The following is a 15,279-nucleotide window of genomic DNA, read 5'->3' as shown; positions in this document are numbered from 1 at the left end:
TAGTTCAACTATGCTTGTAATAACCTACCATATGATAATAATGCAAAAGAATGGCCCGATTATTTGATAGGTATTCATAGTTGTGATGGCAGTGAGGCTCCAATTGATGCTCCTCCTCCTCCCACAAAGATATCCATTGGTTCTTTGGCTTCTATGACTCTTAATCCAGTTTCAAAAACTTCATCTTCTATATCTTCAGGTCAATATCTTAAGGCCAATGTCTCTTGCTTTCCAACATTGGCAAGTTCATATCCACGTGTTCATATTCAAACATCATCATGGGATGGCCAATTCAGTTGGATGATTGTTTGATGACATACATTGAGATCACATCATCTCTGTCACTTGTTGCTTTCAGTGATTCTTTGCAATAAGTACATTATAGTCTTCCAGATTTGGTATCAGGATCATATGAACATAAGCCAGGCTTTTGTTGATCCATAAGAATCAAGGAAACATCATCCATCAGCCAAAAACCAGGCAGTTCATCAAAGTAAGAAACAAACAGGTGTTTTTTCTGTTGTATGACAAAACCACTAAGGTGGTCTTTGTCCCTGTAAACTGGTGATTATGTTTGTACAAGGGACAGCATTGCTTGTAACAATGGTGATTTTGCAGGATAGTGCTTATATCTATGATATGGGCAGATGTGTTTATGTCAATGGCACTTTCATCCTGCAAGTGGTAGTCTTGTCTGAATCTGACAACAAGCTGAGAAAGAGCAAAAAAACTTCTTCCACATTCCAACTAATTGAGGTCCCTTAGTGCATGAAAGCACAGCTCCAACACTTGTTAAAGGAAAAGGGAAAGTCCAAATGAAATATAATGACAGTGTAGCAAGCGACTAGTGAATCAATGCAGTTGTTTTTATGTTGAGGCAGGTCTGAGGTAACAAAGACTTGAGGAAAGTTTAACGAAAATGTATTGTTGTAAGCATTCCATGTTGTGCTCTTACAAATAACCCTGATTTTAAAGGAGGAGAAGTGATCAATAGACACTTCCAAATTGGTTTTCCCCACACTAGTTTTCCAGGTTAAAATCATTTTTGTGGATATTAGTATTTGAATTTGAACCATGTTATTGTTGTCTCATGTTTCTTTTTCAGCAAATTAATCACGGTAAATCTTTCATTAATTACATTCAATTTGATATCATTTGAAGGTTGAGAAATCACAGTATTGAATATATATAATTAGGAACAGTATTGAATATATACTAAGTTACCGGTTCCGGTTCGGATTCGGGTACGGATTCGCAGATTTGGCAAAAAAAAAAAAAAAAAATTGGGTATGGGTATGGGTTTGTCCGTACATATATATATATATATATATATATATATATATTTTTTTTTATTTTTTTTTAATTTTTTTTTTATATATATATATACGTTCAAACTTCAAACATCAAAATTATATATGTTCACAGTTCAAACATAAAAATATGAAACATACAATGTAACTTAAACTTTCCCATACAATGATACATAAATGATAACAGATAAATCATAAATCATAAATCATAAATCCAAAATTGCCAATGCCAATAAATATTCTGATATTGATATATCATAAATCATAAATGTAATATCATATTCATAATTTGCAAAAAAGATAATATTCAAGTTTCAAGTTTCAAAATGTGAAAATGTCATGACACAATAAAGTATAAAGTTAAACATTCAAATTACAAGCCATCTATGGGATTTAAATTCCATATTCATCTTCATCTGAAGCATCCAACCCAAGCCCAAGGTCATCAAGTGGTTCAAATTCAGCATCAATTGAACCAATATCAAATGGAATGCCACTCCCACTAGCTATGTCTCTCTCAAATTCCATAACTACCTCGTCTATAGAGACTTGGCAAAGTTGTGCAACTGTAGCATCTAAATCAGCACACTCAGGGGCTAGATCCCAATTCCTTGTTACACCCTCACTATATCCAGGGTCCTTATGTGACAACAAACGAAGGTTGGAGTGTACGTAGACCAAATCCGTAGCTTTCTTTGCACCCAAACGATTACGTTTGACTGAGTGGATGAAGGAGTATGTACTCCAATTCCGCTCAGCTGAAGAAGAACTTGCAACCTGTTAAAAGTTAAAACATAATTAGAAATTTATAAATTAGAATTATAAAATAAAAATATGATAGCATCAAATGGAATTGGAAAACTATAAAAATAAAAAATAAAAAGATACATACTTGGGAGTTAAGTTTAATTGCAAGAGGCTGCAAGTAAACGGAGCCTTGACCATGTACATACCACCACTCATCAGCATCCATCCCATATCTAGCATTAAGAGCTACAACATCATGACTTTTTGCAGATACAAATTGGCCAAACTCCCTCATGACAATATTTCTTGTCTCCTCATCTTGATATATCTTTTTAAAGGCAGCCCTATTGCCAAAAGCAACCTATGCATCTCTATATGGCGGCACCCTCCTTGGTGTTGGAAGCATCTCTGCACTATAAAATTTTGGCATCAAAGCAAATGCTAAGAGATGTAATGGGGTGGTCATCTTGTTCCAACGGTCAACAACAATTTTCTGCACAACTTTGAAAAATGTTTCCGTTGGGTCATTTTCTTTTCTATTTATTACTTCTTTTATTTTTTCCACCATGCAATCCATGCCATCATAAATCTCACCCAAACATGGGCGATCAGTATCAGCATAACTGATCATGCTCATGATGGGCTCAGTGAAATTCAAAACATATTCCACATCATCCCACCATTTCTCACTAAGGATCAATGCTCTTAGTTTTAGAGCTCTTTATGTGTGGGACTGCTTCCATACACTCCACAAGTTGTTAATGACCATAGAACTCAAGGCGTCTCGCACCTTCAATAGTCGTCTTAAGACGAGCGTGTGAGATGTAAATCGTGTTTCAGCAACCTAACATGACATAACAAAATACACAACATATATCAAATGTAAGTCTATAAAAAATACAAATTTAAAACTAAAAAATTAAAAAATAAAATTTAAAATTAGTAATTATAAATTACCTTCAACAACTCCAACTTGGAGAAGGTCCTGAAAATGGCTTGTGACATATGATGATTAGTCACAAACATTTGAATCTCTCACCCTCCGCATACAGGTTTTTCACCCAATCAATTTGTGTGCCAAGCTTTTGCATGATTAAATTGAGTGAGTGTACTATGCATGGTGTCCAAAAGATGTGACCATATGTAGCCTCCACACTAGTCCCTGCTGCCCTACACTTTTTAGCATTGTCAGTTACAACTTGGACAACATTTTGAGCCCCCACCATGTCAATGCATTCTATCAAGATATTGGCAATGAAACTTGCATCTTTCACTTGCCCCTCACAATCCACTACTTTCAAAAACATTGCCCGTTTAGGACACACTGCTATAACATTGATCAATGGCCTATTTTTACAATCTTTCCATCCATCAGAAACAATGGTCACACCTGTTTCCTGCCATGTTTCTTTGATGACCTTCAACTGTGACTCTACGATGCTTTCTCCTTTGCCAATAAGGTGGTTCTCACCTTATCATACCCTGGACAAACATAATCAGAAGGTGTATTGCAAAGTGTATGCACCATGTCCCGAAAGTAAGGTGATCTAACAAGGTTGAAAGGAAGCCCATTGCCATAAAGGCAACGTCCAATTTTGGAATCTGCAATCTCTCTCAGTTCATTTTTTAAGGCAAAATCCAATGGGCCTCTTTTCCGTGAAGCCACAACATTCTGATTCTCTACTGCATCAACTGGTGGGTTTTGCATGAAAGGATGTGAACCAGCTGGTCTTGTGGAGCCAATGCTACTAGAAGGCCTCTGAGACATTGAGCTTGGATGGACAAGAGGATGATCAGTCTTTGCTTTGCTACTTCTCCTATCAGCTTCCTCTTGTTCTCTAATATATCCCAAAACTAGAGCTTTTGACAGCCCCTTGCCATCTGATCCCTTACAAAATTTTATTCCACGCCCAAGGATGAAACAAAGGTGGCCTTTCACTCAAAAGTATGAGCTGGTATACTCAGTGCCACAATGGTTGCACTGCCAAACAAAACCCCCACCACCAGACACTGGCTTGATCATTGTTGTATAATGCCAAAGTGGTGAATCTTGATCAATTTTAAAGGGGGTATTTTCAGTTCGGACATTTGCAACTGAACAAGAGCTTGCACTTGCACTTCCAGTTCCAACCATTATGTATGATTATATGAATAATGCACCTAAAATGAAAAGAGAAAGCACAACATTATTGAAAAAAATTATTAAAATTTTGGTATTATAACCCCATACTATGTATACAAAGTGTAAAAAATTATACAAGACTTCTTTAAAAAAAATTAAAAAAACTTTTAAAAACTTTTAAAAACTTTTTTAAAAAATTTGAAAATTTGAAAAAAACTTGGAAAAATTCTTGAAAACTTGAAAAAAATTCAGATTCACTTACCTTTAATGGCTAAATCTTCCTTCTCCAGTGATTCCTATGCCTTTGATGCATGTCTCACACCTTCGTAGTCGTCACCTTCAAAGAAAAATACAAAAACTAAGAAACCTGATTGTAGAGAAAAAATCTTCAAAAATGCAAGTAGAGAACGGGTTGAATGCATGTTTTGATGCATGAAATGCATCATAAAGGGGTGGATTAGGGTTTAGATGTTAAAATAAGATTAAAAATTTTGTTTTTTAATTGTTTTAATTTGTTTTCTAACCCGTGGGCCCCATTTTTGGGAACCCACGGACTTGGATTCACCCGGGTCCTCCTGGGTTCGACCTGGGTCCCACCCGAGTCCTGCCCAGGCGATTGGGTTCCCTGTGTGGGCCCCGTTTTTGGGAACCCACGGACTTGGATTCACCAGGGTCCTCCTGGGTTCAACCTGGGTCCCACCCAGGTCCTGCCCAGGCGACTGGGTTCCCTGTGGGTCCTTGGGAACCCACGGACTTGGATTCACCAGGGTCATCCTGGGTTCGACCTGGGTCCCACCCAGGTCCTGCCCAGGCGACTGGGTTCCCTGTGGGTCCTGCGCAGGACCCACAGGGAAGTCGCCTGGGCAGGACCCGAGTGGGACCCAGGTCGAACCAGGCTCGAACCAGGACTGGGCACGGACCAGGACCAGGACCCAGCCATTTTTGGCAAGAACCGGTAACTCAGAATATATACATAATTTGTGATAGGTAAGAACTTGAGAAATCACAGATCATATTGATATTGGAGCAGTGTAATCTTTGGATATTGTGGAACTGACTGTGCTGACTTGTCTAATGGTGATAAGGTCCAAAAAAGAAGATGTGCAATTAAACACAGTAAATATTTTTACAAGTAACTGGTATGAAGAAGTGAGGAAGATTGCTAGAGAAGGTGAAGAGAAGCTTGGACAAAGAGTTGCCAAGGTAGAATCAAGCTAAAGTATCTGATGAAATCTCAAAATAACCTAATCAAACAACGAGAGCTCATATCAAATAATCATACATCCATGGGCATACTGGTTCATGCTCTTGTCAAGAAACTTGTCGTGGAGCAGAAGGCATTGAAGAAGACTAATACCAAGAAGACTTCATGGATGCAAACAAGCAATCCAAGAAAGACTAAGAAAGTATATAGTAAAAGAACCCAACCAACACCCTTTCAAGTTGGCACAAATGTTGAAATTAATACGTTTCAAGGTTAAGTAGATGCATAGTGGACAAATGGATGCTTACTTTAGTGGGCATAAAGCTAGTGAGACATCGAAAACCTCTTTTACACATCTCAAAATGGAGGGTCATGCTCTAACTTGGTTTAAAAGTTTTCATTTTCTTTAGAAAAGAAGTTAGTTGTAACTGATTGGAATGAATTCAAAGGGACATCTCAAAATGGAGGGTCATGCTCTAACTTGGTTTAAAAGTTATTTCATTTTCTTCAAAAAAGAAGTTAGTTGTAACTAATTGGAATGAATTCAAAGGGTTATTAAAACAAATTCTCTAGTTGGACACAAAATTAATCAAAAGAATAAATTGCAATTTCTTAGACGTGTCAAAAGTGGAAGGATTATACTATATATTTTCGTAGACAACCTAGTTGATAGACAGTTAGATTTGGACGATCACAACTTCTTCACCAACAACATGAATCATTTCCATCAACAATTAAGGCAACAGTTCATCTCCATTGACCACCCAAAAGGTCTTGATGACATTGTGTACAAGAATACAACATTAAATAAGAAGAAAAAAGGTGAAAGAGAATTCTCTTAAAAAAATCAGTCATTGAATCAACCACCTTAAAGAGCAAAGACAGCCATCCAAATCATTTGTAGAGGGTAGGTGGAAAGGTAAGATGAATGTCACCATGTTAAATGCTTGCAAAAATCCAAAGCATCGTTGCAATCATTGTTTTAAATTTTTAAGGATGAGCATGCTAAGGAAAAATGTTGGAAGTTACATCTCAAATCACATCCTAATATCCATCGCAAAGAGTACAATAAGTCCACAGCATATGGAAGGGAAGGAAGTGGAGGTTGAGGATGATTGGTATGTAGATGGAGCCACAGATTGCATCACTACCAATGCAGCTAAGACAAAGCAAAAAGGGAAAATATGAGCAAGCTTTTCCCAAATCTAAAAGACAAATGTAAATGCGGTTGTTGACCGTAGCTTATGCTCCAAATTAATTTTGGATGAAGTTGTTAACACTTCAGAGGCTTGGTTTAATACCATATCCACTGATTTGAGTTAAGTAGTGTGTCAAAATCCAAATAATCAGAAAGATCTACAATCAAATTTGGTATTAATTCAAATTATGTTGATGAGATGGACAGTTGGAAAAATATTAAATTCCATTTAACAGATTGTAATGTCCCTTCTTAGGCTATCGGTCCTTAAGAGACATTTACTCCCATTTCTTAAATTTACCAAAGATCATAATATCCAATTACAGCATGAATGATATAATCAATAGTATGAATCCATTAACATCGCTTGCTTTTCTTATTGCAATCAACATAGATGAATGCCAAGTCGATTATATATTTTAAACTTTCCCTTTCACCTATTTTGATAAGGGATAAAGATTGGATGACAAAATAGAGTTGTGTCTGATAAGATCTTATGAAATATGCCAATTTATGGTACTCCAACCTGCAATGTGTTCTTCCTGATATATCGATGTGTCTTATGTAGTAAAAAGTAAGATGATATTTCTTATAGCAATATCAATTGTTGTTACTGACTGGGATCCTTTATATCATGCAGTGGCTGGTATATAATACCACTTACAGTGATATAACTGCGGTGTCAGATATGGACGTGTTCCTTGCAACCATGATCTAATGTTATGTCTGATGTGAATTTCTACGCATGTAATCAAGAGGGCCACAGAGACTAACGCTCCAATGAGCCAAGCCGAATTGGATACTCGTAATAAAAACCCCAAAAATAATATATTCCCTTTTTGAATGACGATTGGTCTCTTATATCTCCATCCTTGAATGAGGGGTTACGTGGGATAAGACATTTCCCATGTCCTTTGACAAACGCACCCTTCCTAACAATTCTGATTGCACCTCTTGAGTTATTGATGAAGCTTGTACTCTTAACTGATTTTATCTAATGATAATCACATTCATTCATGATAATTATCAATCGCTGCACTCTAATCGTTTAGTTTTCCTTGTATATTATTGTTACTGAAGATACTAAATTGCTGTCTAGATGCGCCTTTTCGGATATCAACTATAACAGCCTCCTTAATTGATGCCGATAGTAATATTCTTAAATAATCAATGTGCGTTAGTTAATATGACAATAATCCCGCTCCTTGGTTTGCTAGATATCATAGTTAATTGCCTTCTCCCGTGACTTAGTCATTATCGTATCATAATTGCTGTTCCTCCATATCCATATCGGCTATGATCGCTGTATAATCTAACATCATTATCAATGTAATTGCTGCCCAGTCATAAGTTGATTGCCATCATCTTAATCATTGTCTCCAACTTATATTTATCGATACTTACCAATGCTTATCAACGTCTTAGCATATCATACCAGTACCTATTAATTGTTGACCATCATAAGTATGATCAATATTCATGATTATCGATTACTTGGCTTTTATTCTTCATAGAAGCTACCATTCCCGTTGACACTTAGGAGTAGCTATTACCAATTCCTCATTCATCGATTGTCTTTCCATATCGTTCCCTATCGATCTTGTCTTCATAGTAATTGACTCATTAACCAATCGCTTCTCTTGTGATATCTATGTATATTGACTAGTATCAGCGATGCTGTTGACCAATCGCAGATTTGGCTTATAACAACTCTCTGTTATTAATTATCAGTGCTTGTCACTAATCATGACTCTTATTCCTTATATTTCTAAGGAAAAATGTCTTATTTATAAGACTCCACGATTTTCCTGAGAGCTAACTATCCATTCTAAGCTATACGCTATAGATGTTCAAGGTCTTGATCCCACAATTGTTCATTGTTGTTATCTTTTTGGGTCAAAGATGGGGACATGACACAGATTTACAGATGTGTTTGGAAGTTCTTGTATCTCAAGGATGCCATCCACATTAGGAGGGCAAACAAGTACTAATTGGTCAAAGATGAAGTCAGCTATATCATCAATTGACATGGAAAAGAAGGCCCAATCTTGCCATGGTAAGCACAAACCCAGCCAAAGGATTCATGCAAGCAAACAAGAAACGTTATTTGCATCTTTTTGAGGATAGGAAAGATGATGAGCTAGAACTTTCTAAAGATTGACTACAATAACAAGAGGTTCAAATACTTAGATAAGCTTTTAGATTGTTTTCAACAAGAGTTCTGCTCTCCCAAAGATTTGCCAACAAAAGGGAGGTAGAGCTAAAGATCCATTTGTTACCTGAATATCCTCTACCCAAGATTGCCTTGTACAAGCCTTGTCCAAATAATCATTTTTGGACAATAATGAAACAAAGAGAAAACTTCAAACTTGTTGGAGCAAGGGGACATTCACCCAGGTACTTTACTAATGTGGCTCACCTATGGTCATCATACATAGATAAGGATGGCTCTTGGAAGATGTGCATAGACTATAGTGCATTGAAAATGATCCCCATCAAGAACAAGAATCCCCTCACCATGATAAATGACTTGTCAAACCAATACACAATGTATTAAGGAGTGCATATGGAAGACAACACACAAAACAAATCAAGGTTTGTGTGTGTGATTGGTCCTTCCTTTTGGCTTGTCTAATACACCAGTTACTTTAATGGAAATAGAAATGGAATCATTTTATAGTCCACAAGGTTAGGCAACCTGGCTTGTGGATGGCTTATAAGTTATAGCATATGGGACTACCTTATACTTCCACTAGGGTTGAAGGACGTACCTAATTATGCTTCAATAAAAGGCATACATATCCTACCCCCTACATCAATACAAGTCATAAATGTCCTACCACCTGCAGGATTTAAACTTGCAGGCTCTCTTTCAAGAGCACAAGTTTTTCACCAACAAGCCAACTTAAGCCAGCTCATGAGATTAAGTACCAAGACAATGTGTGTGTGTGTGTGTGCATGCATGTGTGCATGGACTTAAACTTGCTGGTTCTCTTTCAAGAGCACAATGTTTTCACCAACAAGCCAACTTAAGCCAACTTATGAGATCGATGAACAATATATTCAAAGGTCCAAGACAATGTATGTGTGCATGCACATGGGCGTGTGTGTCTATGCATGCATGTATGTGTGCACGCTTGCTTGCATGTGTGTGCATGCGTGTGTGCACATGCATATGTGCATGTGCATTTCCTAGAATTTAGGGATGGCTAGGCGACAAGTATAAGAGTCTCAGAGTGTGTATATCATTTTAAACAAAATCAAAGGAGCTGAAATCAAATAACATCAAACATCCATGATAACACAAAGAGCATCTCAATAAAACCCGACCATCTCCCTCAAATCCTGTTGTTCCTATCAAAAAGCATCTGTTTTGTCACTTTTCCTAACACACATTATTTGAAACTAAGATATAGTCTTCCAAAGCCTCAATTCAACAAGCAAAAGTCATCTTCAAATCATAAATTTGTTATAAATTTTCCTCTAAACCATCTGCCAATACATATATAAATAAATAAAAACTTTCTAATAGAACACTTATTTTCATCCATTTCTCCAAACCTAGAAACATTTTTCTTGTGTTGAACCTATTTCTCTTTAACTAGCTATCCCATCTACACAATTTGTCAGGTCTTAATGAGTTTGATGCAACCTTGTTGCATCCATGAATGATAACTCAAATTTCTTTTCCTTAAAAATTGCATGTCGTATTCACAATCATCTGGACATCCCTGGGACAGTCAAGAGATTCCAAACATCAATGTTCTCAGGGCAGCAAGACATCCCCTTTAATGGTTTTGCAATGAAGGAAAGTCCACTGCAAAGCACGGTTAGAAAACTCCCCAAATTTTTGTTGTTGAAAAGGCACAGGAAGGGGACATTTCGGCCCTGTCCCTGTCCTCTCCTTTCATCCCCAAGATGTCCTGCAGTCTTGGGTTACACAAGATATATTGATTTTTAGTGCTACTTGTGGATCACATTTAACCCATTTGAAGCAAGTTTTGCAAGTGTTGCAAGAAAATAGCCTTTGTCTAACGTAATGGAATGCGAGCTTGCAGAGCAATCACTAGTCCATTTAGAGAATGTAGTTGGAGGAGGAGGATTAAGAGTGGATCTAACAAAAGTTGAACTATTACAAATTGGTCCACACCAAAGGGCACAACAAATACATGGAGCTTTCCTGGAAAGTCAAGTACATGAAGAAATTTAGCGCTTCCTCCATCATAGCAGGCGTAAGAGTTTCCACTGAAGTAGGGAACATGAATATGTTCTTTTGATGCTTCAGAAAAAAAAAATTAGTCATGTGCCCATTCTTGCTTCTCCTAACTTGCAAGAGCCATTCAAAGTCAATATAGAAACAGGTGAGTTTGAAAACATCTAAAATGTTCCAGAATGCTAAGAAAGTGCATTCATCAGAAATGCAAGATAAATGTTCGTGAGGAACAAATAAGAGGAGTTGTTTCAGGGACACTCTCTTTGAGAGTCAATCATTACAGGAAAATGCAACAATAATTACAACCATGAGAATCCTCTGAATATTTATATAAGTTTACGAAGCAAAATTTAATCAGAGTTTCCCAACACTTCATACATGTAAAAGGTTTGAGTTTGAGTGTATTAAATCTGCATATAATTATGATGCATAATCTATCATTTATAACTACTGAAACAGGCATCGACTAAAAGACATTAATTCAATTGTGAAGCAAATATAATTTCTAAGAAAATTGGAGTAAAAGGTTCATGTAACATATATCAAATCATTTATTTTACAGAGCCAGAGATTTGAGACATTTGAACCTGTAGGAATCAAACAGTTAAGCAAATATCTTAAAAGGCATAGTTTCCATTTAGAATGTTTCCTTCTCAATCTCTTCAAACATAGTAAGGAAAGAAGTGGAACAATATATAAAAGTCCAACCCTGAGCACGTTCAAAAAAGCAATTTGTAGATGCTTGGCTCTTTCCTTCAGGCTTGAGATTTGTATTTCACAGTAGTTTTGGAAAATAGAATGGATAGACATGGATCACATAATAGATGCAAAACTTAGGAAAAATAAAAAACAAGTAATGTGTAGGCATTAATCCTGATAATGCCAGAAAAAAATTTACATGTATCGACACAAACCAAAAGCAATAATCATAAAATAGTCATCAGAAAACAATGCAAAAAAACTAACTCAAAAACTCATTACAGCATAATGATGTATATGAAGTCAATCTCAAATATAATCTATTTTAAATTAAAATAGTACAGTTAGATGCTGGAATATGAATTCATATTTCAAAGCATGGTGAGAATGTGTAGAGTCCAAACATGTTCCCATCAAAGCCATGTCCTGTTACTGAGAATTATATAACTCAGTTTCAAAACTACTAAGACTCAAAATAATAGAACGGAAATAACCAGTTAACATGTAAGGAATTCACATACCTCTCCTGATGCTATGGTGATGACATGTGGAGTGAATCCCACTCCCGCTGAGCCTGCCATCCATTCCCCTGGTAAGCATAAATTTTACAGAAGAAAGCCTATAAGGAGAGAGCATGAGAGTACATCTCTAAATGGAGGCAAACCTCTCTTAAAGGGAGTAGTAACAAGCAACAAGAAAGAATCATCATACCATCACCGGGAATACAGTTTAAAACATTCCTGTTTAGTTGATTAACCAACATGCTAAAATTCGACCAATCAATAAAGAGGATTGTAAGAAGTAAATCAATGGTTGAATATTTCCCAGAGCAAAAAAATCGTTTCAAAGCAAACTGGAGTAAAGAACATAATAAATAAAAAATTAGCACCTCACCATTTAAATAATATGAGCCCCAGTAAGTACAAACTTCAAAGTAATAGGCTTAACATTTGTCATCCTACAGAGCTGACACCTTAGGTTATTCATCAAAGAAAACACGACTCCTGAATCTACTGAATAGCTATGTTTACAAGTTGCATGTTCTAACTTCTCACAAATTGATGTCTATCAATGATTCAGCAGCAGTACCTAGGGTTTCCATATTTTTTAAACACTAAAAAGACCTAAAAAAGAAAGAGTCCCAGCACAAATGTGAACTTTAAATAAGTATGAAATGACATTTGAAATGACAAGAAAGTGCTTAGAAATGTACCTAGTGCAGCCAATTGCTGCTTTTTTCCTGACCCAGGTGGCCGCCCTCTACCCCGTTTCTCAGACGGTGAGAAGTTTGAAGTTGAAGAGATAGGGGTTAAAGCTAATGCCATACTCCCATCAGGCCCATACTTCCTGGGCCTGCCTCTCTTTCTTTTACCCGGCTCCATTCTCTGTAAACCTGTGCTCATGCTCGCATTTATTCCATGTGCCACAATTGCCGTGGATGGATCTGTATGGTATGGAGGAGAGCTAGAATTATTTGGATTTGCCGCAATTGTGACACCTACACTCGAATGAGGCCGTATTGCAGGAGCCATCCCCACGTGCAAGCCACCACTCACATGACCCACTCTCTGAGAAACAGCAGGAAAGGAATCAGAACCTGCTGTTGTGGCAGAAGACGGAGGCAAGCCCATTGATTCTCTCCCTTCCATGCATAGATGTCAAATACCCAACCGCCAGTCTCTGAAACACTTGAATACCCCAAAAGGCCTTGCCCGCTGCAAAGGAACTAGAGTCAAAAAGAAACTTCTTAAAAATACTGTCTGTAGAACACAACTTAGATTCCAAGCTCTAACACCAGCATGAATAAACTCCCGAAAGAAAATGGCATCCGGTTTTAAGCTTCAACATTTTACAAAACAATTTCTCCGTTCAAAACCCATCAAAACACCAAACATCAGGGCAGAACCAAAATGACTGAGTTGGAACACTGATATGCCAAAGCTACCAGAGCACCACCAAAATGCACAGCCTAAAGGCAACGCCAAAATTGAATAAAATGGAGCACTGTCAAAATGTTAAAAATCTCATCATCATCATAATGCTCATCAACATAGCACCACCAAAGTTGCCCAAAATCACCACCTCCAAATACCCAAAAGTATCACCGTCAAAAATTCAAAATGTCCAAGGCACACAACACTCCGAAAATGTGTAACCCCGTATAAACACCACCAAACTGCCTAACCACAGCAGAGCACCAGACAATACCTAAAAATTAGTTCATACCATAAACCCCACTTCAACCTCAAACTAGAAACTCACTCCACCTTCTCGTTTTAAAAACAATCCTTCCTCCTCCTCCTCCTCCTCCTCCTCCTCCTCCTACTTGTACCTCAGCCAAAACAAAATGCCATTAATCCTTTCCAGCTAGACTCTATTATTTCCTTGATGCACGTAAGCAGGTAGCTGGTTCAAATCCCAGGGCACTGTGGGGTAAAACTTTGTGCTAGAAAACAAATAGAAAGGAAGAGAAAAAAGTCCAAGGTCACAGGATAAGACCTTATGAAGTGCATGCCAAATGCATTTCCAGTAAGGCCAAGAGCCCTGATGGAAAATGGAGTTCCAGGAAGAACAATTTTTTGCAATTTTTTTTTTCAAAATCTCTCGATGTTGCCCCACAGTCATATGAAACATGTAAACTCGAATATAAGTTTTTTTTTTTTAAAACCAGGCCTTACTTGTCAGTGTAGGCAGCTAGAAGCAGAGAATAGCAGCCTCTGAAACTGAAACAGCATCAGTGTAGCTCCTTTTGAATATGGATGAGCTCCTATCTCTCACAATCATGTAACCAACAGCTAAGGACATGAGACATTGCTGTGCACACTGGCTTTTTTCCATCAGAAACTGCTCGAAGAAACAGGCAAAAATGTTGTTTTGGGCGATGGAAATTAAATAAATAAAAAAAATACATAATTTCTAACGCCTCCACTTTTTATCCTTTTTCCTATCTCATTTTTCCAATACATTTTCTTTATTTTAAATCACATTGTGCGATGTTTTTTGGTATTTTCATTTTTATTTTTTTATATTCCCAAAAGAAGTAAGAGAGATTTTTTTATGTTACTTTCACTTTTTTAACCTTTTTAGGCCTTTGAAGTACCCTCCAAAACCTCTCAAAGCAACCCATAGCTTTGCAACTTTGCAACTTTGCCTTGATGCTGATGGGGAACCTTGATGATGATGATGTAGTAGACCCCAAAGGTTTTCCTTTGTACTTTGAGGTTAGAGTGGGACATGTGTTGGGAAGGGTTATTAGTATTATCAAGTCTAATGAGGAGATAGATCTTTTATAGTGAAGTTGTTTTATATGGTTGTAACTTCTAATATCGTCGTTGAATATTGTTGTTGTTTAAATATCAAACATACATCAATGGATATGGTAGGATGTCACATATTTGTCTCAATTATGCGACAGGATTTTCTTGAAGAAGGAAGAACAGAAAGAACACGAAAAATACTTTGATCTTATTAGCTTTAAGAATATTCTACCTCACAATATGTCGTTTGTTCATTGATTTTTAGGAAACGTGCCCTTTTACATATGCTATGCAACCTAAGCATGATGTCACTTTAAAAATAAATTATATAAATTAACATAAATTTGTTCTTATTTAATTGCATTCAACTTCTATTAATGAAAATTGAATTGAAGAAGAAATATATTTCTTTTATTTATTTATGTCTTAAATTAAATTGAGTAAGAAACACACCTTTTTGAAATGTCTCTATTACAAAAATATTCATTTAAAATATATGTTATCATGATTTAATATGTAAACCTTTATA

The 15,279-nt window shown here is 36.7% G+C and overlaps 2 protein-coding genes across 4 annotated transcripts in view; both read right to left on the bottom strand.

Annotated features, from left to right (window-relative positions):
• LOC131061079 (AT-hook motif nuclear-localized protein 10) overlaps nt 1–14,556 on the bottom strand; it is an 81,048-nt gene extending 66,492 nt beyond the window's left edge. Inside the window, exons 1-2 of one of the 2 annotated variants that reach the window (XM_057994583.2) lie at nt 12,707–14,556; nt 12,015–12,082 (exon numbers count right to left, since the gene is read on the bottom strand). In XM_057994583.2, coding sequence (XP_057850566.1) covers nt 12,015–12,082; nt 12,707–13,142 — 504 coding nt within the window. In that variant the 5' untranslated portion in view covers nt 13,143–14,556. The remainder of the gene's footprint in view (nt 1–12,014; nt 12,083–12,706) is intronic. The other variant, XM_057994584.2, reaches the window with a different exon arrangement.
• LOC131079003 (uncharacterized) lies at nt 1,581–4,518 on the bottom strand. 2 transcript variants are annotated; one of them, XM_059219973.1, is made up of 4 exons: nt 4,442–4,518; nt 3,015–4,217; nt 2,203–2,901; nt 1,581–2,087 (listed from the first exon to the last, which is right to left on the bottom strand). In XM_059219973.1, exons 3-4 carry the CDS (start codon nt 2,350–2,352, stop codon nt 1,704–1,706), a joined length of 534 nt encoding a protein of 177 aa, XP_059075956.1. In that variant the 5' UTR covers nt 2,353–2,901; nt 3,015–4,217; nt 4,442–4,518; the 3' UTR covers nt 1,581–1,703. The 2 variants fall into 2 exon arrangements, with proteins under 2 accessions (XP_059075956.1, XP_057872855.2); XM_058016872.2 differs by lacking the exon at nt 4,442–4,518 and having other exon boundaries at nt 2,203–4,218.
• Nucleotides 14,557–15,279: the final 723 nt, after the last annotated feature.

The sequence above is a fragment of the Cryptomeria japonica genome, chromosome 4 (assembly GCF_030272615.1).
Source record: "Cryptomeria japonica chromosome 4, Sugi_1.0, whole genome shotgun sequence".
Classification (NCBI taxonomy): domain Eukaryota; kingdom Viridiplantae; phylum Streptophyta; class Pinopsida; order Cupressales; family Cupressaceae; genus Cryptomeria; species Cryptomeria japonica.
This window is presented reverse-complemented; position numbering and strand designations above follow the sequence as displayed.